At 42.7% G+C, this 27,690-nt stretch overlaps 1 protein-coding gene across 1 annotated transcript; it reads left to right on the plus strand.

The window, feature by feature from the left end:
* Positions 1–196: 196 nt before the first annotated feature.
* On the plus strand, positions 197–26,223 carry LOC144610292 (MOB kinase activator 1A). The gene is made up of 6 exons (XM_078428887.1): positions 197–385; positions 14,104–14,270; positions 15,197–15,290; positions 17,122–17,255; positions 19,781–19,944; positions 21,518–26,223. Exons 1-6 carry the CDS (start codon positions 372–374, stop codon positions 21,593–21,595), a joined length of 651 nt encoding a protein of 216 aa, XP_078285013.1. The 5' UTR covers positions 197–371; the 3' UTR covers positions 21,596–26,223.
* The last annotated feature ends 1,467 nt before the right edge of the window (positions 26,224–27,690 follow it).

The following is a 27,690-nucleotide window of genomic DNA, read 5'->3' on the forward strand; positions in this document are numbered from 1 at the left end:
CGTTATTTACTCGAGGCCGCCAGTTCCCGCCCCCTCACCCTCTTTCTATTGGTAGAAACTGGAGCCCAGGCCGTGAACGGCGGTCTCCGATTAGCGAGGAGCGGGTGTCGATCAGAGTGCTGGATTTGCATAGTCGCGGTTTTTCGAGGCGGGTGTCGCGAGGTTTTGGCGAAGAGTTGGTCAAGTTGTGTGACGGGAGAGGCTTGTTAGTCGTCGCTGCCGCCGCCGTCGCCGCATGAAGGCAACTCCCGAGGCCTCCCTAAAAAGTGGATCGGATTGTAATGTCTACGCTACTTATATAAACCCTTTAAAAAAAATAATAAACCCCCTGACTTTTCTGCCGATTTCGTGTGGAACAAAGCTAGCAGAAAATGAGCTTCCTATTGTAAGTGTGTGTGTCTCCTCCATTCTTCCTGTTTCACTGCTGAACTGTGTGCTGACTCTGGGCCTGCTCCTTCTCTCCACCTCACCTCCCTGCCTTGTTATTTATTTTATTTTTCGTTGCTGTCATTACTGAGGCTGCACCTTCTCCTACCTAGAGCCAATTTACCTGTGGAAATCTTCTGTTGGATTGGTACATTTGTGTTGATTGAAAACACTGTTTTATCAGCAAAAACAAACCCCCACACAATTTGACAGGCTTCCCTATTTTTATTTTAAAATCTTGAGTTATATCTATATCTTTGATCCCAATTTCTTTCATGGAGCAAGTGTTGGGTTTTTTTTAAATCTTGAAAATGGCCATCTCGTTTCTATTTAAACATGTGTCTTGCCACTAGTGCTGGAGTTAGACTAATGTTTTTTTTTCATGCATTAATTAAATACAATGAAAATATATCAATGAGAAAGAACTAACTCAAAGCTTTCATTTGAGCCATAGTGTTATGGTTTATTTTAACCACCACCTTCATTTGTGAAACCCACTACCAGAACGTGGGTTATAATCGTCCTTATACTCAATTTTTTTGGGGGAAGATGGGAGCTCTACTCGTGAAGCATCGTGTTTGATTACTCCATGTGGATTCTTTGGTTGTTGTCTGTATTTTTGGTCATATGTTTGCAAAAGTCTTTCCCCACCCTCACCCACCCCCAGCAATAATATGTTTGCCAGCTGCAACTACCCATTTGTGTTTCATGTTGAATTAATAGACTTCAAAATAATTTACCTCTCTCCTTCATTTTCTCTCTGCCTCCACCAGGAAGGAAAACTGTAGGTTTCAATTATCTTCCTTCATTATTTTCTGCTGTGTTTACTTCCTGACGTTTACAAATCTTGACTACTTTACAATGACCTTTGCCTGTTATCCATTTTCCTTCATTATGGTGTTTGCAATTGTTAAAAATAACAACACTAAGCTTTTGATGGTATGGAATGATGGATTACTCGATGTATTATTTAGAATTTTATATCATAGCAAGTGTACTTGTGTGTTGCAGTAACAATTTTGAGATCATATTGAGTCTGAATCTTGGAATCAGTTTATTTGAAACATTATAAGAATGCCATGGTTTTGGTTAATACATATTACTTTTACAAGAAAATTATAATTTGTGATGTTTGTCTCGAAAGACATACTCTGAATTACCACCTTGATTTCCAGTTCACTGTTTGCCATGGCGACTGCTTGCCAATAGGAATTGCTTAAATAAATAGTGGCAAGACACCTGTTTTAATGGAAATGAGATGGCCATTTTCGAGATATTGTGCCTCTAAAGGCTTGCTTGTGTGGTTTTGTGGTTTGTGGCAGGCTGCTCTAACTTAGTTCAGATGAAGTCTCTAAATTCACCTGTAGTTTGCTTTTTTGTGATAGATGTTTGTCTGACTTTGTGTGCATGCTGCAACTACAGTTTTGAATGGAGATTCCCTCCTCGTGACAGCCATCATTCACCTTTGCAGCAGTTGAAATATTAATTTTTAATTATTCTACTGTTGAAACTTTGGATGGCATTTCGTCTGGGGCTGCACCTTGGCCCACAATCAGTCCGATTTAGATGAGCTGATCAACTTCTAAATTAAAAAATATATAATACATTTATTTATTTGTCATATGTAGGTTGACACAGGGTCAACGGTACAATGAAATGTATTTGACAAGACAACGGGTCACCTCAGCAGTGATTTAGAATGGAGACGAGGAAAAGCTTTTTCAGTCAGAGAGTTGTAAATCTGTGGTATTCACTGCCACAGAAGGCAGTGGAGGCCAAGTCTGAATCCATTCAAGAGAGAACTAGATAGAGCTCTTTATGGGGAGAAGGCAGGAACGGGGTACCGATTGAGAATGATCAGCCATGATCACATTGAATGGTGGTGCTGGCTCAAAGGGCCGAATGGCCTACTCCTGCACCTATTGTCTATTGTCTATAATATTCCAAGGATAAATAAGATTTGAAAAATGACATTAGTAAGGTAAAAAGACAATATTAAAATAATGCACATATATAATGTGAAATGTGTTTGAGTTCAGAAGCCTGATGGTAGAAACTGTTCTTAAGTCTGGTGGTACATGCAGCCATACTCCTGTATCGTCTGCCTGACGGTAACAAGGAGAACAGCCTGCGTGCTGGGTGGCTGTGGTCCTTGATGATGCTGCGTGCCTTCCGCAGGCACCGCCGGTAGAAAATGTCCTGAATGGCCGGGAGACAGTTGCCAGTGATGTGCTGTGCCGTCTTCACCACTCTCTGTAGTGATTTGTGGCTGTGGGCAGAACAGTTCCCGTACCAGACTGTAATGCAGCCTGTCAGCAGGCTCTCGATGGTGCATCTGTAGAAGTTTGTGAGGATGCTGGTGTTCATGCCAAACTTCCTCAGTCTTCTCAGGAAAAAGAGCCGCTGGATCTGTTTGTACAGGATAGTACCCGTGACCTTGCCACATTCTCTGCTCATTTATCAGATCACTTTCCCTCTTTATGACCTATCCTGGCTGCCAATATATATTTTCTGGAATGAAAGGGAAGCCGGTGCAGTAAATTACTTCAGTGGATGTCATTGGTAAAGCAACCAGTACCTAGATTCACCTGACCAACTTGTGTTGCTCGTCTTCTTCCATGTGAAGATTTTGCAAACTGATTATGAAACGTTTGTTTTCTCACTGGAGATGTATTGATGTTCAGTATTTAGTTGGAAGGAACTGTAGATGCTGGTTACACATAGAAGACAGACACAAGATGCTAGAGTAACTCAGCAGGACAGGCAGCATCTCTGGTCTGAAGAACGGTCTCGACCCGAAACGTCACCCTTTCCTTCTCGCCAGAGATGTTGCCTGTCCTGCTGAGTTATGTTCAGTATCTAGTACTTGACTTTCAGCATTGGAATAGAGGTTAAATATTTTTATTCATTTATAACATCTAGGTGTCACAGGCAAGGCCAGCCTTCATTGCCATTGACAAGGTGGTGGCGTTGAATTGTAGAATCACTGCAGTCCTTCTGGTAAAGTACTCCCATAGTGACATTGGCTGGAGAGTCAGGGATTTAGACTTGGTGATAATGAGAAAATGTAAGGTGGTGTTTGGCTTGGCAGTAATTAAGTTCAATTTAGAGATACAGCATGGAAACGAGCCCTTTGGTCCACCGAGTCCACGCTGACCAGGGATCGCCCTTGCACTAGTTCAATTCTACACACCAGGAACAATTTACAGAAGGCTATTAACCTACAAACCTGCACGTCTCTGAATGTGAGAGGAAACCGGAGCACCGAGGAAAACCCACGGGGTGACAGGGAGAACGTACAAATTCTGTACAGACAGCACCTGTAGTCAGGATCTAACCCGGGTCTCTGACTCTGTGAGGCGACAACTCAACCACTGTGCCACCCTGCCATCGGTGTTCCCAAGCACCTGCCGCCCTTGTCCTTGGTGCTGGATTTTGTGGACTTGGGAGGAAGCATAATTGAGCTCTTGCAGCTCTTGGTGTAGTGTCGTTCGCTGGTTGCAGAGGATAAATGTTTGGGTTAGTGCATGAGGTGTAAGGCCAAGCAAACTACTTTGCCTTGGATTGTGTTGACCTTTGTGGGTGTAATTGGAGTTGAATTTCATCCAGGCCAGTGGAGAGTATTCCATCAGTTTCCTTAACTGCTCTTTGCAGATTTTGAAGACACTTTGGGGAATTGAAAGTTGAGTCACTTCCTGCAGGGTTGATGACGCAGCAGTTGTGGCTGATAGTTGTTAGATTTGCGAGTGCTGTTTGGCACTTCTTTAGGCTGCTGAACTAGATAATAGGCCAGGGTTTTAGAGGCATATATAGAAGATTGGTTGACAGGCAGAAGGCAAAGAGTGGGTCTGAGGAGGCCTTTTCTGGTCGCCGTACGGTGGCTGCTGGCGTTCAGCAGAAGTCTTGTGTTGGGTCTGCTATTTTTTGCATTGTATGTTAATGATCTGGATAATGGAATTGTGTCGAAAGGAACTGTGGATGCTGGTTTACACCGAAGATCGACACAATGCTGGAGTAACTCAGTGGGACTGGCACATCTCTGGATAGAAGGAAAAGGTGACCTTTCGGGTCGAGACCCTTCTTCACACTCGGTCTGAAGAAGGGTCTTGACCCCGAAATGTCACCCATTCCTATCCCGAGATGCTACCTGTCCCGCTGAGTTACTCCAGCATTTTGGGTCTATCTTCTGGATAATGGAATTGACCTACAAACCTGCTTTGTGGTCAAGTTAATGGGTGCACAAAGATAGATGGAGGGGCAGGTCGTGTAGAGGAAACGGGGACTGCAGAAGGACTTGGACAGGTTGGGAGAGTGGGCAATGTAGTAGCAAATGGAAAACAGCATAGCAAAGTGTGCTGTCATGCACTTTGTTAAAAGGGATGAAGGCATACATCACTTTCTAAATGGGGAGAGGATTCAGAAATCGGAGATGCAAAGGGACTTGGGTGTGCAGGTGCAGGAGCAGAATTTCCAAAATACTGATTTGCCTGTTGAGTTGGTGGTAGGGAAAGCAAATGCAATGTTAGCATTCATTTCACGAGGACTAGAATATAAAAGCAAGGATGCATAGCCTCAGAATAATAGGACGAGGGGCGATTTCTTTCTCCAGAGGGTGGTGAATGTATGAAATTCATTGCCACAGGTGGATGTGGAGGCCAAGTCATTGGATATTTTTAAAGCAGACATTCTTGATTAGTATGGGTGTCAATGATTACAGGGAGAGAGCAGGAAAATGGTTTGAGCAGAATAATAGATCAGCCACCATCGAATGGCAAAGTAAACTCGAGAGGCTGAATGGCCCAATTCTGCTCCTATGTTTTGTGAGCTTATGAGTTTTTGTGCCTCTCGTTAGTCCAAACTTTAAAGATATTTGAGTCTTGTACGGCAAAGGCCATTTGGACAGCTTTTCCGGGGAGTGGGAAATGAATTGCACACTGTGCAATCAGCAGCAAATGTCTCCACTATTTTTAGAGAGGTTCTCGTTGATGCTTGGGTGAAGAGTTTCTCAGGGGAACTCGAGAGATTTGCTGAGGCCGAGACCCTCCAATAACCACAACCATCTATGGACAAAGCTCTTCTGTAACCTATGAGAGATTCCCTCTTGTCTGTTTTTTAGCACGGCTCTTTGATGTCACTGTTGTTTCAATGTTTCCTCAATGTCTAATAATTCTAATATGTTTGCTTTGAAAGTAATATTTTAATTTGTACTTCTCTATAACTTGGCCCAAGTATTTTAAGCTGCAGATTAAATATCAAGACTTTTTTTGTTTTCTTATGATGAGCATAATTTATTTATCATGTTCATTTATCATATCAAGAAGCTATTCTTCACGCCAGCTTCAGTAGTGACTAATATTCTGTTTTACTTTGGATTGGAATGAGATTTGTTTTTTCTACATATCTCAATATAAAGTGCGTGCCTTTTATCAGCAGAGGCTGTTGGGTAATAGCGACAGGAACCTGATGTAGTTTCTTTTTCTCTTGAACATAAAGTTCTGAAAGGCCCATTCCACTGCTGCCTGCCTGAACTTGTATACATGCCGAACAACTTTGTCATCTCTGTTCACTTCGTACTCAGTGTGCGAGTCCAACCTAATCCTGTTCTTGTATAGTCTGTCTGTGGATTTCTACCTATAGTTTCTGCTGTTTCCTGTTGTCACCCATGTGACTCAAGTTTTTTAAAAAAAAGTATGTTTTGGCCCCATGGGTTTTCTGTGAAGTTTCTATTCCACCCTTCTGGTTGTAGAAACAAGGAATTGCAGAAACTAGTTTACCAAGGAAAGATACAAAACTCAACAGATCACGCAACATCTTTAGACAACATGGATATGTGACTTTTGAGTTGGGGATCGTCTGTAGTACGGTCTCCACCCAAAACATCACCTAGGCATGTTCTCTGGAGATGCTGCCCAACCCACTGAGTTACTCCAGCATTTTGTGCTTTCTTTCCTTCATGCACACATATCCTATTCCCAGGTCCACTTCTCTTTTATCCCTCCCGGACCCCTTGCACCTACATAACCCCCCTCTGGTTTTACATCCAATTCCTCGTCTCTCCTTTTAGCTTCTTTGTCACTTATTCCACACACCTTATGCTTGCCAGGTTTTGGCCTAACCCCATCTCGCCTTTCCAGCTTTCTTCTGCCCCCCCCCCCCCCCCCCTTACATTCAGTCTGGACAAGGCCTGAAATATCACCTGTCCGTTCCCTCCACAGATGCTGCCTGACCCACGGAGTTCCTCCAACACTGTTTTCGTCCTTTCCTTCCTCTCCCACTGCGCTCTGCGGCTTTTTCATTTGTAGCACAATGCTTCACACATGCCTTTTCTCATTGCTTTGCTTCTTTCATTATTGGAGGGTGATTATTTCTCTTCTATCTGATCCACAGTTCCATCAAAGCCTTCTCTGCCTGGCAACATTCTGTGCGCACACACAGGTTGCACAATCTATCCTTTTACCACTTCCCTTTCTAGAGTCCTAGGCCCCAAGTAAAACAGTGATTCAACTGCACTACTTCCATGTTCTATGCTATACTGCTGATTAAAGTGCTTGACATTTTGTGATTGAAACACTAGTCAGTTTGCTAGTATGACTGCAAAGTCTGATTCTTGCACCCTTCAATTCTCCATCATGTGCCCATTAAACACTTAGTCCAACAGTTCTCTAGTTGCACCTCCTTGTAAATCTATCCTTTGTATTCCTTGTCCCAATTGTATTTGCTTCCATTTTGAATGTTATCCCTCAAAAGACCTTCCTCTTTTCATTTCTCTGTTGTCTTTGTACCTAACGTTTTCTTCATTAAAAAGGCCTAAACTGACTACTGATTGTCCAGCATTTAGTTCCCAATTTAACAGAATCCTGAAGTGTTTAGTTCAGATACAGTGTGGAAACGGGCCCTTCAACCCTCCGAAGGTCCTGTTTCCACGCTAACCAATGATAACCTGTTCATATACTCGTTCTATCCTACACATTACGGACAATTTGCAGAAGCCAATTAACCTACAAACCTGCACTTAATTCTGTAAATTTCATCTCTTTACTCTCACCAATTACAATGCCCCAACTGATACTTCAGCTTCCATTAGATAATTCATTGTTCATTTGTGTTCTGCTTATTGTTCACCTTGCATATTGGAAATTTTCAAGGGTGCAAGGGCAAAATGACAGAGGCACTGCTGTGGGAAATCTGCTTGTTCTCTCTGCTCCACTGGCTAAATTGAGGCGCTGTGCATCCTCCCCTAGCCTTTGGTTATTTCTTCATTGCATTTACCATGCAGAAGCCTTTCTGCACGCCTGCCTCTTCCAGGCCTTTGAAATATGTGGCCCAATATAATCTGAATTTCTGACTGACGACAGTTCTGGAATTTCAGTACGCACCATCCACTTTTGATTTGTGTTGTGGAATGCTGCTGCTTATATCGATGAGTCGCGTAATGGTTACTTGAACTGTCCTCTGCTTTTTTAAAGTGCTCCATTTTTTAAAATCAAGATTCGTTTTTCATAGCTGCTGTCCTCATCTTGGCGCGCACGACAATAATAAACTAATGAGTGTGTAAGCATTGCAGTGTTGCTGTTTAGTGAGCAGTCCTGAACTGCGATCTACCTCATTAGGACTATCGGACTATCTTTCATCAGACTTTACTGGACTTTGGGTTGCACTAAATGTTATTCACACTATTCCCTTTATCATGTATTTGTACATTGTGAATGGCTCGATTGTAATCATGCATTGTCTTTCTGTTGACTGGTTAGCCTGCATCAAAAGCTTTTCACTGTACCTCTGTGCACATGACAATAAACTCAACTCTACCTCCAGCATGCTTAAATATGAGTTGTGGCTTGCATCAAAGCAAATCTTCAGCAAAGTTTCTTCAAGTCTTGTCTGGTAGTTTTACGAGTTTACATTGTGTTAAAACTTGACCTTCAACAAGCCAGCTGTGAAATTACTGCACCAAGTGAACTGATGAAACTGGGGGGGGGAATGGATTATCACACCCCTATTTCTGGAATGATATTCAAGTTATAGCTTGTACAGTTTCTGCCACATGGTGTGCATGTCAATGTTGGTTGTCTTATCTTTAATTTATGGACACTTTGGCTAGCAATTCTTGCTATAATTAAAGTTGGGGTGAAAAGTGCTGCAGCAATTATTGCTGTTGCTTCTCCATTGCATTTGCTGGAGTTCGATCCAGATCTCTGGACAGTATGGAGTCTGCATGCCCTCTCTGTGATCGTGTGGGTTCCCTCCACCACAACCACTAGTCCTTATCCACAGATGTGCTGGGAGGTTAAGTTGTTACTGTAAAATAGTCATCAGTGTGCGTAATGGTGAAGGGCAGTTTGTGATTGTATGAGAGAATAATTTGCAAGACTACGGAGAAGAGGTAGAATGGGACTGATGGCATTGCTCTGCTGGGAACTGGTATGGATCTAATGGGCTGAATGGTCTTCAGTGACATAAGAAATATTGCAAATGCAGTGTGAGGAAATATTAAAGAGTTGTTGTTAAATTCTTTCTGTATTAGTTTATAAACTTCCTTTTAGAGTACTCGACTGAAAACCCAAAATAAAGTTGAACAGGCAGATTGTTCCAGGATAAAAGTTGACTGTAAGATTGTAGGCTAGTGTTCTCCGGTGCAGATAGAAGAGCACCAATGATCCAGCAGTGGTGTGCCATCGACTGCTTTGATGGTAGCAAACTTCTGTTGCAGTGCATCCAAATGTATTGATCACCCGTTGCAAAGCAGCCTTCCCGTTCTGACTTCATACACTTCACCTCCAATTTCCATCCTGCCCTTAAATATACATGGACTATCTCCGACATCTCCCTCCCGTTTCTGGACCTCACCATCTCCATCACAGGAGACAGACTAGTGACGGACATTTACTATAAACCCACTGACTCGCACAGCTATCTGGACTACACTTCTTCCCACCCGGTCTCCTGCAAAAAGTCTATCCCCTACTCCCAATTCCTCTGTCTATGCCGCATCTACGCACGGGATGAGGTGTTTCACACTAGGGCTTCAGAGATAATAATAATAATAAGCATTTATTTTATATAGCGCCTTACCAGTAGCTCAAAGCGCTTTACATAAACAATCATAACAAAAACAAACAGACAAACTATCCTAACGGAGAAGCGGCGAATAAACAACGCCAGCGTCCTCTCACGTCAGGGTCCTCGTTCTTCAGGAAACGGGGCTTCCCCTCCTCCATTATAGATGAGGCTCTCACTAGGGTCTCTTCTACATCCCGCAGCTCCGCTCTTGCTCCCCCTCCCCCCACTCGCAACAAGGACAGAATCCCCCTCGTTCTCACTTTCCACCCCACCAGCCAGCGGATCCAACATATCATCTACCAACATTTCCGTCACCTACAACGGGGCCCCACCACTGGCCATATCTTCCCATCCCCTCCCCTCTCTGTGTTCCACAGAGACCGTTCCCTCCGTAACTCCCTGGTCCACTCGTCCCTTCCTACCCAAACCACCCCAACCCCGGGCACTTTCCCCTGCAACCGCACGAGATGCAACACCTGTCCCTTAACCTCCCCCCTCAACTCCATCCAAGGACCCAAACAGTCTTTCCAGGTGAGACAAAGGTTCACCTGCACCTCCTCCAACCTCATCTATTGCATCCGCTGCTCTAGATGTCATCTTATTTACATCGGCAAAACCAAGCGCAGGCTCGGCGATCGCTTCGCTGAACACTTGTGCTCGGTCCGCATTGACCAAACTGATCTTCCGGTGGCTGAGCACTTCAACTCCCCCTCCCATTCCCAGTCTGACCTTTCTGTCATGGGCCTCCTCCAGTGCCATAGTGAGGCCCACCGGAAATTGGAGGAATAGCACCTCATATTTCGCCTGGGCAGTTTGCAGCCCAGTGGTATGAACATCGACGTCTCCAACTTTAGATAGTTCCTCTGTCCTTCCCTTCCCCTCCTCCTTCCCAGATCTCCCTCTATCTTCCTGTCTCCACCTATATCCTTCCTTTGTCCCGCCCCCCTGACATCCATCAGTCTGTGGAAGGGTCTCGACCCGAAACGTCACCCATTCCTTCTTTCCTGAGGTGCTGCCTGACCTGAATTACTCCAGTATTTTGTGAAATAAATATCTTCGATTTGTACCAGCATCTGCAGTTATTTTCTTATACTTCCCATTCTGTTGATGTGTTTGAAGGGAAAATATGGCAAGACCAATTCATGGGTGTCAGGATTGGGGAAAGGGAGCAGAGTTTAGAGATTATGACCTGGGAGAGTAGTGGTTTCTGAAGATCATGTGTAGTGTGAGATTGTGTGTCAGGAGATTGGGACCATGTGGTTTCCAACAGACTATTTGTGAAGTTGTTGCACAAGAGTCACATGTCCCAAAATAGAAAACAATTCTTACTTGCAGCAATATGCCAGATATATGAACATAGTACTCGGTAGACACCATAATAAACAACTAAGTTTAAGATAAATACAAAGTGCTGGAGTAACTCAGTGTCTGGTGAAAAAGTGTGGGTGATGTTTCTGGCCTTCACCCTTCTTCATATGGTTACCCATTATTTTTCTCCAGAGATGCTGCCTGACAGGCGGAGTTACTCCAGCACTTTGTGCTTATCTTCAGTATATACCAGCGTCTGCAGTTCCTTTCTACACAACTAAATGTTCAATGTGACAAGACAAGCAAACAGTATAGTGTAAAGACAAAAAACAATGCTCAAGTCCCTCGTGCGATCAAGGCAGTTTGGAGTTTGTAGTGTTCAACAGCCTGATGGTTGTTGGGAAGAAGCTGCTCCTGAACGTGGATGTTAGTTTTGCTATACCTTCTACTCGGTGGCTGGAGTGAAGTGAGAGTGTGGCCAGGGTGATGTGGGTCTCTGATGATGCTGGCTGTAATGTTGAGGCAGTGACTCCTATGGATCCCTTTGATGGTGGGGAGGGCAGGACCCATGATGGACTGGGCATCAATGTTAACGAGGCTGGTGCATAAATTAAAAGCCCACGGTATCAGAGGTAATGTGTTGGGATGGATTAAAATGGGCCAGCTCGTAGAAAATAAGACAAGCCTGCTCGCTCGCTTATTGACCTAGATAACGGGCTGGCACGGTGGCGCAGCGATAGAGTTGCTGCCTTACAGCGAATGCAGCGCCGGAGACTTGGGTTCGATCCTGACTACGGGTGCTGACTGTACGGAGTTTGTACGTTCTCCCCGTGACCTGCGTGGGTTTTCTCCGAGATCTTCGGTTTCCTCCCACGCTCCAAAGACGTACAGATATGTAGGTTAATTGGCTGGGCAAATGTAAAAAAAAAAAAAAAAAATTAAAATTGTCCCTAGTGTGTGTAGGATAGTGTTAATGTGCGGGGTCGCTGGGCGGCGCAGACCCGGTGGGCCGAAGGGCCTGTTTCCGCGCTGTATCTCTATGATTTGCCAATGATGTGAAAATAGGCATTTGACAAGGTTCCACATGGAAGGTTGATTAAGAAGGTTAAATCGTTGGGTATTAATAGTGAGGTTGCAAGATGGATTCAACAATGGCTGAATGGGAGATACCAGAGGGTAATGGTTGACAATTGTATGTCAGGTTGGAGGCCAGTGTCTAGTGGAGTGCCCCAGGGATCTGTGTTGGGTCCACTGTTGTTTGTCATTTACATTAATGATTGGGATGATGGTGTGGCAAATTGGATTAGTAAATATGCAGATGATACTAAGATAGGTGGTGTAGTTAGTAATGAATTAGAGTTTCAAAGTCTACAGAGAGACTTGGGCCTTTTGGAAGGGTGGGCTGAAAGATGGCAGATGGAGTTTAATGCTGATAAGTGTGAGGTGCTGCATTTTGGTAGGACAAATCAAAATAGGACGTACAGGGTAAATGGTAGGGAATTGAGGAATGCAGTGGAACAGAGGGATCTGGGAATAACTGTGCATTGTTCCCTGAAGGTGGAATCTCATGTGGATAGGGTGGTGAAGAAGGCATTTGGTATGCTTGCCTTTATAAATCAGAGCATCGAGTATAGAAGTTGGGATGTAATGTTAAAATTGTAAAGGGCATTGGTGAGGCCGAATCTGGAGTATGGTGTGCAGTTCTGGTCGCCAAATTATAGGAAAGATGTCGACAAAATGGAGAGGGTACAGAGGAGATTTACTAGAATGTTGCCTGGATTTCAGCACTTAAGCTACAGAGAGAGGTTGAACAGGTTGGGTCTTTATTCTTTGGAGCGTAGAAGGTTGAGGGGGGACTTGATAGAGGTTTTTTAAATTTTGAGAGGGACGGACAGAGTTGACGTGGGTAGGCTTTTCCCTTTGAGAGTGGGGAAGATTCCAACAAGGGGACATAGCTTCAGAATTGAGGGACAAAAGTTTAGGGGTAACATGAGGAGTAACTTCTTTACTCAGAGGGTGGTGGCTGTATGGAATGGGCTTCCGGTGGAAGTGGTGGAGGCTGGCTCGATTTTATTATTTAAGAGTAAATTGGATAGGTATATGGATAAGAGGGGATTAGAGGGTTATGGTCTGAGTGCAGGTAGATGAGACTAGGTCAGGGAGAGTGGTCGGCGTGGACTGGTAGGGCCGAACGGGCCTGTTTCCGTGCTGTAGTTGTTATATGGTTAGGTAGAAGGGAGATTCCACAATGGGGTATATATAGATTTGAGTGAGTAGGCAAAAAACTGGCAAATAGAGTTTAATGTGGTGAAGTGCCAGGTCATGCACCTTGGTAAGAGGAATGAAAAGTGGATTACTAGGGAGAAACTGCAAATACATTAAATGTGGAGAAATCTAGGTGTTCCAATGCATGAATCACTAAAAGCTAGCAGGCAGGTCCAACGAGTGGTTAGAAAGGGGTTAGAGTTTACAAGTAGGGAGGTTTTGTTGTAATTACACAGGATGTTGTTTGTGGACTCACCTGGAACGCAGTGTACACTTTTGCCCCCCTTCATAAATTTACCAGGATAATTCTTAGGATGAGAGGTCCGTCCTCAGTTGTGAGCGAGTCTTGATCAAGAGTCCATTTAACTACAAGATATGGCGACAGTCATTTAAACTTCTGGGAGGTGGAAATTTCTTCCTGCAAAATGACATTTTAAATGACCTTTTTCCCCTCTGGTGTGGAGATTGAGATGGAGCTCACTGGAGTAATACGGTCAATATGGAATAGGAGTAGAATTAGGCCATTCGGCCCATCAAGTCTACTCTGCCATTCAATCATGGCTGATCTATCACTACCTCCTAACCCCATTCTCCTGCCTTCTCACCATAATCATGGGGCCCAGGCATCACCCAGCTCAGTGGGGCAATGATATTCCAATAAATTAACACGCTCAGGTTCAAAATGCTGGACTGGGACCTCGTCTGGGGCAGTCGTCTGTCAGATGCAGCTGTTGCTGCAATATCCATGCTATGAAAATGTTCAGTGTTCGCAGCCCTTTAGAGCAATGTGGCCTAATTTCCTGTTAACGTCATTCACGTGTGACTGAGACTGAAAGGCTTGTGTGTGAATGGGGGTGCTTGGTTGAATTTCTGGAGCTGCTGACTTCACCCTGAAAATAGTTGTGATTACATCAGACTCCAGTGTGATTTTTGGCTCTTTCCAAGTCTTTCCTCTTTCCTTTCCCCTGTTTCCCATTAGGCAACTTTCATACATGTACAATTACAGTGCTGAAATATAAATAACTTGCTTTAATTGCATTCCAGTGGGAATCGGAATCATAGAACTTTCAAACCAAAAAAGAACATTCCAGAAGGTTCTCACCAATACGAGTTACTAAAGCATGCCGAAGCAACCTTGGGCAGTGGTAATCTCCGTCAGGCTGTTATGTTACCAGAAGGCGAGGATCTTAATGAATGGATTGCCGTCAATAGTAAGTCTGGCCAATTTGCACCTGGTTTTCTCTCTCTATTTCCGTGTAGTTGTGCCACTGCTGATTATCTTTTCAGCTGCCAGGGTGCAAAGTTCTGGAATACTCTGCCCCTTCCATCACATTCCTTAACCCTCCCTGATTGAACAAGTGTTCCTGTGGAAACAAGGAAAAAGCTAAAGACGGGTCCTGGTCCAAACCGTCACCTATCCATGTTCCGCAAAGGTGCTGCTTGGCCTGCTGAGGTACACCAGCACTTTGTGACCACGTTTTCCTGCTGTCCTAAGACGGCTTTGTGGCAAATGTTGTGGTAAAGATGCTATTTAAATTGATCATGTTTTCATTGTCATGGAGCACGGAAAATGACCCATCTGATCCATACTGGCCATATATTGTAATCCCATTTATCAACAGCACCTGGTCCATTGTCTTTTATCCTAGCCTTATTGATGGCTTTGGGTTTTTTACTGTCACGTTATATGCTTGTGCAATTTGTATTTCGACATTGTCTTGATACCTAGTGGAATTGTGGTTATACCAATCTGGATTTCCTTTTTAATCGTTGCCTTTGTGAAATGTAACATTGACAATCATTTGTCACTTTGATCATGTATCAAAGGAGCTGCAGAAATGTGTTTAATGTCCTTTCATCTGTTTGCCTGTCCCTTTTCCCCGACCCTCAGCTTTCACCATCCCATCAAAGAAAATATTAAACATTTTGGAAGAATGAAAGTGAAATGTCTGGGAATACAACTGTTAGTGTGTCAAGCATGAGATTATTTCTAGTGTTTAGACATTTTGGTTAAAGTTCAACAATAACTTAATTGTCCCTATAACTGTTTTTCAATGTGGGCAGTCACTTGAGGACTTGTTTACTGAATGAATGGCATGAAGATGACAGTAGAAATGTGGGTGTTATTTCTTTTCAGCTGTCGACTTCTTCAACCAAATCAACATGTTATATGGAACAATAACGGAGTTTTGTACAGAACAAAGCTGTCCTGTTATGTCAGCAGGACCAAGGTGAGAAAGATGTGCTCTGTCTGCATTGTCGGCTAAGACTTGTGTGACGCTTCTAAATAGCAAGGTTGACAATGACTTTATGGTGTAGGTGTGGTCGCGAGTCAGTGTAATATAAATTCACCAGATTGGTGACTGGTAGGAGGGAGGGATTGTCCTGCAATGAAAGTTAGAGTAGGATTGTTCTAAACTCAAGGGAACACAAACCATTGGGCAATTTCATAGAGGCTCCCTTTTGTACCGACAGTATTTTTAGATTTTGACAGTGTGTTTTCTGTAGCTGGATGGTTGTTAACTAGGCCGTTCTGCCCTCTAGATAAAAGGTGGCCATTTCAGACAAAAGCAATCTTTATTTGTCGGATGCAAATCAGATTTTATAACAATGGCTCGAGAGGGCGTTGAGGTAAGTGGGTGGGATTCCTTGAGAAAAGAGTAGCGGAGTTTTGGGTCGGCAGGTATAATGCAGAAGATAGGAGACTAACGGTGAGGTGGAGATAGCAACAGAATAAGGTGCTGTGTTTGAGGCAGTAAGGTATATGGTTTATGATACGATGGGACGGCTGAAAACTGGTTTGGAGGAACTTGAATGTAGAACAGCAGGAAAAATTTAGGAGGCACGATGCAGCATTTAGGGTAGACAGTGTTTCGGAATGGAGGTCGCAATGCAATGATGACAGCAGACTTGAACGCAGGAAGAGCAATATACCTAAAGAAACAAAAGGAAACTGTCTTGGGCTCAGTAATTATGGGTGAGCCAGTAAGAAAACAGGAAGTTGGCTTCATAGACTTTACTTTTAGATTTAAGAGATACCGTGTAGAAACAGCCCAGTCGGCCCAATGTGTCCATGTCGACCAGCGTTCACCCCGAACGCTAACTATCTTAGGCACCAGGGACAACCTTTTACTGTTTTTCCTGAGCCAATTAACCTACAAACCAGTGCGTCTGGGAATCAAAAACAATCTGATCAATCTTATTCCTCCACGTATACAACCCATTCCCTCTTTGGAGTGTGGGAGGGAACTGGAGAAATCCAACGCAGTCACAGGGAGCATGTACAAACTCCTTTCAGACAGCACCCTTGGTCCGGATTGAACCTGGGTCTCTGGCGCTAGAATATAGCAACTTTGCCACTGTGACATTGTACGGTTCGAGGAAGCAAGGTGGGGGACGAGGCCATTTTGAAGGCGTGGTAACAAGGAAGGTTATGGCCACGTGTGTGAGCTTAAAGAAGGAAGCAACGAGCAACAGGATGGATGGATTCTAACAGGAGAATGGAAGTGCTTGCATTTTCCTTTTGAAGGGAGCATGGTTGGCACAATGTGTGGGTAAGAAGTTTGAATCTGGGGTTTCTTGCTTCCTGATAAAATTGTTGAGTGATCGAAGCAAAAGTGGTACAGTGGTGTAATCTGTAGTCCTACTGCATCATGGTTTTGGTCATCCGAGTTAGGTCCTTGACCTCTGAGTGGATTACACCAGCGAATGGCTGGGTTACCAAAGTCATGCTGGGCGGTAGGGGTAGGTAGGTTAATTGGTTACATTAACCTTTCCCCCAATAGATTGGATGGTAGAAGAATTGGTGTGACATTGATGGTGTACAAGAGGGAATAGGTTACATAAGTGGGGGAATAAGATTGATCGGTTTGTTTTGACTCCCAGAATGGAATTGATGGACTTCCATCCATGTTTTAAGAAAATATGACAAAAATAATAAATGGACTTGCAGTACCGTCTAACTAATAATCTCAAATGTAGCATCCTAGAAGTTAGTAAAATAGATATTGTAAATTCAATATTCATGCATTGTTTTCTTTCTTGCCATCTCTTACCACCAAGGTACGAATACCACTGGGCTGATGGCACAAACATTAAGAAGCCGATCAAATGTTCTGCTCCAAAGTACATTGATTACCTTATGACATGGGTACAGGACCAGCTCGACGATGAGACTCTCTTTCCTTCCAAGATTGGTAAGCCATTTTCTTTCAACTGTTTTGGAAATGAAAGCTCTTCATTGAAAATGAAATTGCAATCTAGTAGAGAGAGAACGAATGTACCAAGGAGGTGAGGAGGGATTTCTTTAGCCAGAGGATGGTGAATCTGTGGAACTCAATGCTGCAGACAGCTGTGGAGGCCAAGTCAGTGGGTATTTTTGAAGCGGAAATTGTCTGGCTCTTGATTAGTAAGCGTGTCAAAGGTTAGGGGGAGAAGGCAGGAGAATGGGGTTGAGAGGGAAAGATATATTGGCCATGATTGAATGGTTCAGTAGACTGGGGCGAAAGGCTTAATTCTGCTCCAATGACTTGTGTTAATTATGACTAATCCATGAACATGGATGTTAAATGCTGTAAATGCTTAACTGGGCCATGCAGTCTGTGGTGAGGAACAGTCAATGGATTGTATTGCTGAACTAAAAAGAGTTAGTGCTAAAATAAATATTAAGCTGTGTGAAAAGTGGAGGGAAGGACAGAGTAAAGGAAAGAGAAGGAAGACTGGAGGTGGTGAAAGAATGGTGTGAATAACGAAATGTGGAGGGGGGGGGGGGTTAATGGGAGAAGTAGAGTAACTATTTGGAATTGCCAAAAAGAGGATTGGGGGGGGGGGGGGTGGGGGGGGGGGAGGAGAGAGAACATTAATTCTCTCTCCCACTTTGAAACCCCTGCCTTGGGTTCCAACAGAGCTGAACATGGGCTGCAGGAACCTTGTGATTAGTTACATTGCATCCTTCCTGACCTGATAGAATTGGACCATTTTAATTAAACTGGCATTGACATACTCCGGTTTCCAGCATTACATTTTTTTTCTTTTTAAAGTGTTTTTCTTTTTAAAGTGATTTAACCCCTCGGTGTCACTGTAGAATGGTGGGAATGAGAGATTAAATAATTTTTAATCAGCAACAGAAGTGAACTGCAGATCCTTGGTGTGCGTGCTCACAAGCCTTGTTCGTGGATCCTGAGCCAGTGAAGGTCAGGTGCAGGGTCACGTTTATTTGATATAGATTTTTTTTAGATTTAGAGATACAGCGCGGAAACAGGCCCTTCGGCCCACCGGGTCCTCGCCGCCCAGCGATCCCCACACATTAACACTATCCTACACCCTAGGGACAATCTTTTTAAAACATTTGCCCAGCCAATTAACCTACATACCTGTACGTCTTTGGAGTGGGAGGAAACCGAAGATCTCGGAGAAAACCCACGCAGGTCACGGGGAGAACGTACAAACTCCGTACAGACGGCGCCCGTAGTCAGGATCGAACCCGAGTCTCCGGCGCTGCATTCGCTGTAAGGCAGCAACTCTACCGCTGCACCACCGTGAATTTGGAGCTTGGAGAAAGAAATATTATCATGATCATTTTGAAGGACTGTTTTGAGTCCTTTTTTTCTCTCAATACTAACTTGGGAGCAGGGCTTTGCCATCTGCCAAGTTTTTATAAACAATAGACAATGGGTGCAGGAGTAGGCCATTCGGCCGTTCGAGCCAGCACCGCCATTCAATGTGATCATGGCTGATCATTCTCAATCAGTACCCTGTTCCTGCCTTCTCCCCATACCCCCTGACTCCGCTATCCTTAAGAGCTCTATCTAACTCTCTCTTGAATGCATTCGGAGAATTGGCCTCCACTGCCTTCTGAGGCAGAGAATTCCACAGATTCACAACTCTCTGACTAAAAAGGGTTTTCCTCATCTCTGTTCTAAATGACCTACCCCTTATTCTTAAACAGTGGCCCCTTGTTCTGGACTTCCCCCAACATTAGGAACATGTTTCCTGCCTTTAACGTGTCCAACCCCTTAATAATCTTATACGTTTTTCTTGGTTACTCTGCGGGTCGGACTTGTTCTGGTCCACCCTGGGCTTCATCTCTGCCAAGCGAGGTCTGACCAAATATAAAGCAAATAATCACGTGCGGAATAGGGTGGCGCAGTGATAGAGCTGCTGCTTTACAACGCCAGGGACCCAGGTTTGATCCTGATTACGAGTGCTGTCTGTGCGGAGTGTGCAAGTTCTACCTGTGACATGGTGGATTCTCCGGGCTCTCCGGTTTCCTCCCACACTCCAAAGGCGTACATGTTTTAGGTTAATTGGCTTTGGTAAAAACTAAATTGTTCCTAGTGTGTAGGATAGTGCTAGTGTACGGGGTGATCGCTCCGGATTCAGCGCAGATTCAGTGGGCCGAAGGTCCTGTTTCCACGCTGTATCTCTAAAGGCTGATAGTTCATCCTTGCGGATTAGTGAGGTGATTACACATCTTGGGACAGGAGCATGAAAAACAAACTAAGAATTATCTCTTCCTCCATCAATGCTGGCTGACCTAAGAATTTTCAGCCTTGACTTTTATTACCTACAAGATTTTACTCTAGACGTTGGCTGTTAAAATTTGGACAAGTTCTGATGACACCTGAAGTAGAATTTTTGCTTTTTAAGATTTTTTGAAATTTTGAATTTGAAAGGTACAAACTCTTAAGTATTTTTGATTCATTGTGTTTATTCATTGCAGGGGTGCCCTTTCCAAAAAACTTCATGTCTGTGGCCAAGACCATTCTGAAGCGGCTGTTCAGGGTCTACGCTCACATCTACCACCAGCATTTTGACTCTGTGATGCAACTCCAGGAAGAGGCTCACCTCAACACTTCCTTCAAGCATTTCATCTTTTTTGTTCAGGTAAGATATTCTCCAGTGCATTGTCGGCTCTTCTTGGCGAGGCGTCTTGCACATGACGAAAGTCGTGCTGTTTTAAATCTGTTCATTTGCCTTCACACAGATGTAATTGTGGCATAATGTCATTATGATTCCCACAGTGGATTTTTGATCAAAGGATAATTAATGCATGGCCAAATTTCATTGCCCTGCACTCTTGGGCATCTGCATTTTTATTTCAGGAAATGCAGGCACTTTTCTTCTGCAAACTTTTCTTCTGCCGGTTTTCCCCATTGTTTTCCTTTATAAATGGAAGTGTAACTGTTTGCAATGCTCCCAAGATACCTCCTGCTGATTAAGTTAACGATGTTCATTAAATTGGTCGGTTTGTTTGTTTCCGGCTACCCTGTACGGTACAGCACGATCGACCGCCATCTTGAAAATGTATGGGAAGTGCTTGAATAATAGCACTTTTAATATACTGGGCCAAAGAAAAGCCATAATTAAATAGTTAAGCCTTAGATCTTTAATCACCATAACAGATTGCTGTCTCTTGGAGTGCATTGTAGTTTTATATTAAATTAACGTGTGCGTCATGTTTTTTCTATTAGATTAGCTTGGAGTTATATGAGCACTTAAAATAGCTTTAATTAGTACCACATCCCTTAAAAGCAAGATTTTCATTTGCAGTGCACAGCAGAACACATCTAGAGATGCTGGAACTTGATTCACTGACTGTACATACATTTATCAATATATAAAGGCACACACTGTACATCAACAACACAAGAATAAGTGTAGACGCAAAGTGCTGGAGTAACTTGGGGTCAGGCAGCATCTCTGGTGAACATGGATAGGTGATGTTTTGGGTCCGGGCCCGTCAGTCACGAAATGTCACCTATCCATGTTCTCCAGAGATGCTGCCTGATCTGCTGAGTTACTCCAGCGCTTTGTCCTTTTCTTGTAAACCGGCATCTGCAGTTCATTCCTTCTATTGGAATAATTGCCTAAGGTGGTCTGATTCTTCCTGCGTGAAACCAGGCCTTTAGCCATGACAGGGAATTTTGTTTTAATAGGCGTATGGAGATTGAGTTGAGATATCAATGACTCCTTTTCTGTACATTTAACCCTTGGGGTAAAAGTGCCGGAGGGTATTAGCTATAAGAGGTCGGGCAGATTTGGATTGTTTTCACTAGAGCAGTGAAGGTTTAGGGGAGACCTGACAGAAGTATACACTATTATGGAAGGCATAGATAGGGTGGACAGTCACAACCTGTTTCTTAGATGTAGTTTTAATGTGAGGGGGTACAATGTGTAGAGGAGATGTGCGGGGGCAATTGTTTTTGCACAGAGTGGTGGGTGCCTGGAATGTGTTGCGAGGGGTGGCAGTGGAGGCATTTTAGATAATGACATTCAAGAGACATTAAATGTCTCTGGGTACATGCAGATGGCAGGATATGGATCACATGCAGGCAGAGATTAGTTTAACTTGGTGTCATGGGACATTTTGGGCCAAAGGCCTGCCCCTCTGCTGTAATGTTCTGTTCTACATTCTACTAGTTCTGTTAATAACTTTGGATTTTCTCCCAAATTTCAGGAATTTAATCTGATTGACAGGAAAGAACTTGCTCCTCTTCAAGATCTAATTGAAAAACTTGGATCAAAGGACAGATGATTTGTCTCCCTGTTTTCCACATCAGCGTGATCTTAGTGCTTTTTTTCTACCTTCAAGATCCCCGTTTCCTGCGCGTACACAGTATGATGTGTGATCATTGTGAGCATGCTCTGTGGGGAAAATCCATTGTCTCTTGTTGTTAAGTAGTTCTTCGATATTTTTGTGAATAACTTCAAAAATGCACGTCCATGAGTTAGTTGGTTCTAGCCATATGTCAGTGTTTTAAGCAATTGCCCTTCAACCAAATTGAAAGGCCCAAGGTGCACAGATATTCCATCTATTTCACAAAAGGACATTGCAGTGTTGATTCACTGTCCTTGGAAGCGAAGAGTACACACACACATACTCTGCATTTACCAAAAGCTGATAGTGAAGCAAATTAAAAATGCTTAGGGGAAAGATATTGCTGCATATAAATTAGATTAATTTGGATTCTTGACTGATGGATTTGTGGTCTGGGTCCCTACTTTCTTCGTATTCCACCTACCTCCCGTTTTGTTTTTCTATTAATTTGAGGGAAGATGGAAAAACCAATGATTCTTGACCTTGAGCTAGAAACAAACTGGAACTTGTGCAGTTTGAATGTATGTTTTAAATGAGTTGATTTGCAGTGTGACTGTACCCCCGCTGCAAACAGGCAAGTTAATTGTAGACTAGTTAATTGTACACAGTCTCTAAATGTACTGTTTGGGTTCAAAAGAAAGTGAGCGATTTTGTACTTCTATGTTGGTGCGCATTCTCCTCTCTCTCGTTATTGTGTGTGTTTTGATTTGGCCGCCTGAGGCGTGTTTGTACATGGACAGTACAGTTGACATGGAAAGCCCTCACTTCCACAACCGCCATTTGGTTGTCTTGCATTTGTCGTCCACGTTGATCAATACATCACTTTCTGCGTGTAATAGGTTTCAAACCAGTGGAGAATCTCTTAACTTTTTTGAACAGTGTCACAACTTAAAACTCTTTAATCCAATACCACACTGCTGGAGGCAACATACCACCAGTTTATTTCCTCACACCTTTCTCCCCCTGCCAACAAAATACCCATTGATTACAGTATTGAACAGTTGATACTGCCTGCAACCTAGTGGTTGTGTGAATCTACCCTTCGCTCTAATTCTTTTTAATTGCTTTGATTTATATATTTGTCAATTTGTGGTTTTCCGATCACTGCTTGGTTTGGCTGTCTTTTATCCGCAGTTTTGGATTATAACACAGAGCATGTACAGTTGTATATTGTGAACACTGTGTTGCCTATACTTCTAATGTTATTAGATGCACTTTGGGGACTGTGCCCAGTTGCCTTAACTAGACTACTTTTTTCAAAACTTGGTCAGTCATGCTTTATTATTGAAAATGTTTTTAGAGTTTTTACACATTGAGGTGATTAAAGGCAACTTTGCAACATGCTGTATCTTTTTACTCGTGGTTGCATTAGAGCAAATAGTTTTGGGGCAAGGGGGGGATTTTTCTTTTAAATATAGCAATAATTAGCTTAAATGGCGTTTTTATTTTAAGTAAGGTTGGTGACTACTGAAAATGTCCAGTTGTCGGATGTAGGGATCTTCATACTTCACGGCAGACTCCTAACTAATTCTATATAACTTTGGAGGAGGAATGGCAGTTTTGGTAATACAGTCAAGTAGAACTCCTTCGTTCAAATGTTGCTGGTTTGCTGTTAGTGTGCATTTAATGTATTCAATTTGGCGCGATGCTGAGCATAGTGAAGGGGGTGGGAAGGTATAGGGGTGAGTTTGAACTTTTTAAGTCTAGTTTTTTTTAATGTTGACAGGTACTCCAAATTTCAAGGTAAGATACCTTTCCAATCTCAACCCATTTATGTGTTCAAGTCAAGAAGCTCCCATGAAAACTGTCATACATCTACTTGCCGGAACACTTCCTTCACATAGGAAGTGGTGGATGTAATCAAGTTCTCTGGATTGTAATTCTTTGCCCAGAGGTCAAATTTGCTTTTGTGTTAGTTTCATAAGGTTAAATCTCCATTCTGCATTGATCTCAAATATAGAGGGCTGTAACGATGGTCTAAAATACAGGCACGGGATTTCAGAGTTGACTCCTGCCAGAACCTAAAACCTAGATTGATGTTGGCAAAGATGTTCTTACCAGTGAAATGACCTAGAAAATCTTTCAAATGGTGACTGACTTCTCAAATGTTCCTGGTACATGTAGAACTGATTTCTGGAAGCAAGCAAATAACGGAGAAAGTTGTAGTGCTGACTTTGGAAACTGGGAACAGAATCAGTTTTTAAAATATTTGATTTCTAATGAGCGTTGGAATCCCTGGAGGAGAGAATATAACATCATATTAGAACTGGCAGGTTTGTTGAGACTACATTTTTCAATGTCCCTTCTGAATTGTTATTTTTTGTCTCCCTTCACTTACCATCAGAGGGAACCTATAAAATGGACGTGAGGAGTTGACTGAATTTTGTGATTCTAGTTTGGAAAATAACTAGGAAATGGGCTTGCTGAAGGTTAGGAGAGGTCTCCTATTTGTTCAAGATGATGTTTGATTCTTCACTTTTAGATGTTGGCAGTCCAAAAAATGATTGCATTTCTGATCCATGACCAAGAATCGTAAAACTGAAACCTGTGAGTTTTGAGGAGATTTCCACCAAATACTTTTAATTCTTCAAATCTGTCTTTCAGATCAGGGAGCAGTGCATTTTTACATATGCTAGTGTAAATTATACTGATTTTTTTTACATTTGAATTTGAAATACCACTTATGTTTTTGATAAAGTATTTGATAATTGTCATGTTGGAATTTTGGTACACTGTAATTTTTAAGGCTTTCTTATGTTTTCTGGGAAGATGGTAATCTTGGTAGAGACATTATGCACATCTTTAACCAGAGTTGCACTTGCAGTATACAAATGAAGGTTTGTTACAAGCTAAAGAAACAGTAAATGTAATTACAGCATGCTCTGCCAATTTATTACCTACTGGTGACTCAGTAGAAGAAAGATCCTTGGTTGTATTTCAGTGGTAACTTCCAACTTTTTTTTCTATTTGAAGGAGAATAAATATTCCACCTGAAGTCGGAGTATACTCGGTCTTCATGTGTTAAATTGGTTTGTGTTAATTTAATTGGAGCTTGCATTTGATAGATTTCAATTTTTAAAGCGAGATATCCAGAATTAATTTTGCTTAATTCTCTGAAATCAATTAACCTAAATGAAGCCGGGAGCTCTCTGTGCAGTGTAATGTTGTCAAATCCGCATCATTATGTATAACTCCTTGATCCTTCTTGCAGGAAATGATTGTGATGTTATTGATGTTAAATAAAATCTACTCTGCATTTAGAAACATTTTGTTTAGTAGTTTGGCACTTAAGAATGCAGAGCCTTAAATTACAACAGATCACACAAAGCACTGGAATAACTCAATGGCTCAGGCAGCAGCATCAGGTAAGGCAGGTTGTGGCTCAAGAAGGATTCCAACCCAAAATGCCACCTATCCAATCCTTCCTTGCAATTTGTGTAGGAAGGAACTGCAGATGCTGGTTCACACTGAAGATGACACAAAGTACTGGAGTAACTCACCGGGCGGGACAAGCAGCCTCTCTGGATAGAAGGAATTGGTGACGCTTTGGGTCTCGACCTGAAACGTCACCCATTCCTTCTATCCAGAGCTGCTGCCTGACCTGCTGAGTTACTCCAGCATTTTGGGTCGACCCTCCTGGTAATTGCTGACTGACCTGTGACGTTACTCCAGCACTTAGTGCGTTTCTCAAGATTCCAGCGTCTGCAGTTCCTTTTATCTCCATTCTGTTTGGCAAAGTGTGCACTTAAATTTTAGCTGCTTGAGGGTGAATAATTTGATTGAAGAGGACATCTACAGTTCGTATGGCTGATGGAGGAAAAAAACATGCCCAGGTTTAAGATTAGTTAACCGACGTGATGCCCCAGAAGAGAGGAAAACATTAATAGGTCTGTCTTGTCACATAATCCCTACTTTAATCAGGTTTGCCATGATCACATTTTGCACAAGTTCCAACACATTGTTTGTGTATCAAGAGATTCCAGCAGCTTTGCCTTGTTCCTGCCTGCTTCAATGTGGGAACAAGCTTGCTCTATATTGCATCAATATTCACTACCCAAAATAATGGGCTGGCAATCAATGTTAAAATAGATGTGGCATACATTCATATACGGAAAGCAATGCTTTGACGTTTCCGGCCCAAATAACTTGCAAATTTTAGGTAAAGTTCAAAACTTTTATTTAAGAAATGATCAAATTTGAGTTGGATTTAAAATGTTGCCATTGTATGAAACTGCAAGATTTGGCAAGTACTGTGGTGTATATATGGAACTACATTGAGGGTTGCACAAATGCTTTCATTTATATTTCAATATGTCACTCTATGTATGCTGAATTTAAAATCTTTTAAACAATCCTTTCAGATTGTGGCAAAGCTCAAAATGCAAACCTCTCAAACTCTGTTGAAAGCCAACATTGTAGCTGGTGTGGGTTTTTTTCCTCCTGTTTTGTCAATCTTTTACTTGCCTCTAGAAATCCTCCATTTATTTTTTGTGCATACATGATGTAACATAAATTACATTTGAATTTTCATTTTAAGATTAATGCAAATAAAATGATTGAAACCATTTGTCCTGTCTTTGTTCTTATGCCATTTTCGTGAGTTCTAGGAGCTGGCCTGGATAGAGTTTTCTCCAACTTTAGATAGTTCCTCTGTCCCTCCCGTCCCCTCCTCCTTCCCAGATCTCCCTCTATCTTCCTGTCTCCACCTATATCCTTCCTTTGTCCCGCCCCCCTGACATCAGTCTGAAGAAGGGTCTCAACCCGAAACGTCACCCATTCCTTCTCTCCCGAGATGCTGCCTGACCTGCTGAGTTACTCCAGCATTTTGTGAATAAAACCCTTTGATTTGTACCGGCATCTGCAGTTATCATCTTATACTGGATGGAGTGGATGTGGAGAAGATGTTTCCACTAGTGGGGGAGTCTAAGACTAGAGGTCATAGCCTCAGAATTAAAGGACGTTCCTTTGGGAAGGAGATGAGGAGGAATTTCTTTAGTCTGACGATGGTGAATCTGTGGAGGCCAAGTCAATGGATATTTTAAAGGCAGAGACAAATAGGTTATTGGTTAGTGTGGGTGTCAGGGATAATGGAGAGAAGGCAGGAGAATGGGGTTGAGAGGGAGAGATAGATCAGCCATGATTGAATGGCAGAGTAAACTTGTTGGGCTGAATTGCCTAATTCTACTATCACTTAAAATGAGGCTATTCAATCATTACTGATCTATCTTTCCCCTTCAACCCCAGTTTTATTTTTATAAAGACCAATGCCTTTAAACTGCAGATAGACACAAAAAGCTGGAGTAACTCCACAGGTCAGACAGCATCTCTGAAGAAAAGGAATACATGACGTTTCAGGTCGAGTCTGAAGATGGGTCTCGACCCTTAACGTCACCTATTCCTTTTCCCCAGAGATGCTGCCTGACCCGCTGAGTTTCCAGCTTTTTGTGTCTATTGTGCTAACATTTCTCCCCTTTATGATTCAGGAAATTACAGCGGCCTCAAAAATCCTGCATGGGGTGGGAGATTTCAAATTTTTGAATTAGATTTTTGTTTTGATACAGGACATGCCCTTGATGTTTTATGGCACAAACATAACTTGTGCATCCTGTAAAACAAATTGCTTGGGGTAAATTAAATAAATTATTATTCACCTCTTCATAAGCAGACTACTTCAAAAGATTTCTCCAGTTATTTGGGAAAAGTAAAATTGTCCCTAATGCATGTAGGTTGGTGTATGGGGTCATTGATCGGCTGAAGGGCCTGTTTTTAGCTGTATCTCTAAAGTCTAAAGTAAAGTCTATTAATTATTTTGTCTTATAATTAATAGACTTTACTTTAGACTTTAGAGATACAGCTTAAAAACAGGCCCTTCAGCCGATCACCAACCTACACGCATTAGGGACAATTTTACAGCTTAATGAAGCCAATTAACCTACAAACCTGTACATATTTGGAGCGTGGGAGGAAACCGGAGCACCCGGAGAAAACCCACCTGGTCCCAGGGAGACTCAGCACCTGTAGTCAGGATCGAA

The sequence above is a fragment of the Rhinoraja longicauda genome, chromosome 36 (genome assembly GCF_053455715.1).
Source record: "Rhinoraja longicauda isolate Sanriku21f chromosome 36, sRhiLon1.1, whole genome shotgun sequence".
NCBI lineage: Eukaryota > Metazoa > Chordata > Chondrichthyes > Rajiformes > Arhynchobatidae > Rhinoraja > Rhinoraja longicauda.

Coding starts and splice junctions, on each gene's coding strand:
- LOC144610292 (XM_078428887.1), top strand. Junction 14,271..15,196: donor TGAATGGATTGCCGTCAATA/GTAAGTCTGGCC, acceptor ATTTCTTTTCAG/CTGTCGACTTCTTCAACCAA. Junction 17,256..19,780: donor TCTCTTTCCTTCCAAGATTG/GTAAGCCATTTT, acceptor TATTCATTGCAG/GGGTGCCCTTTCCAAAAAAC.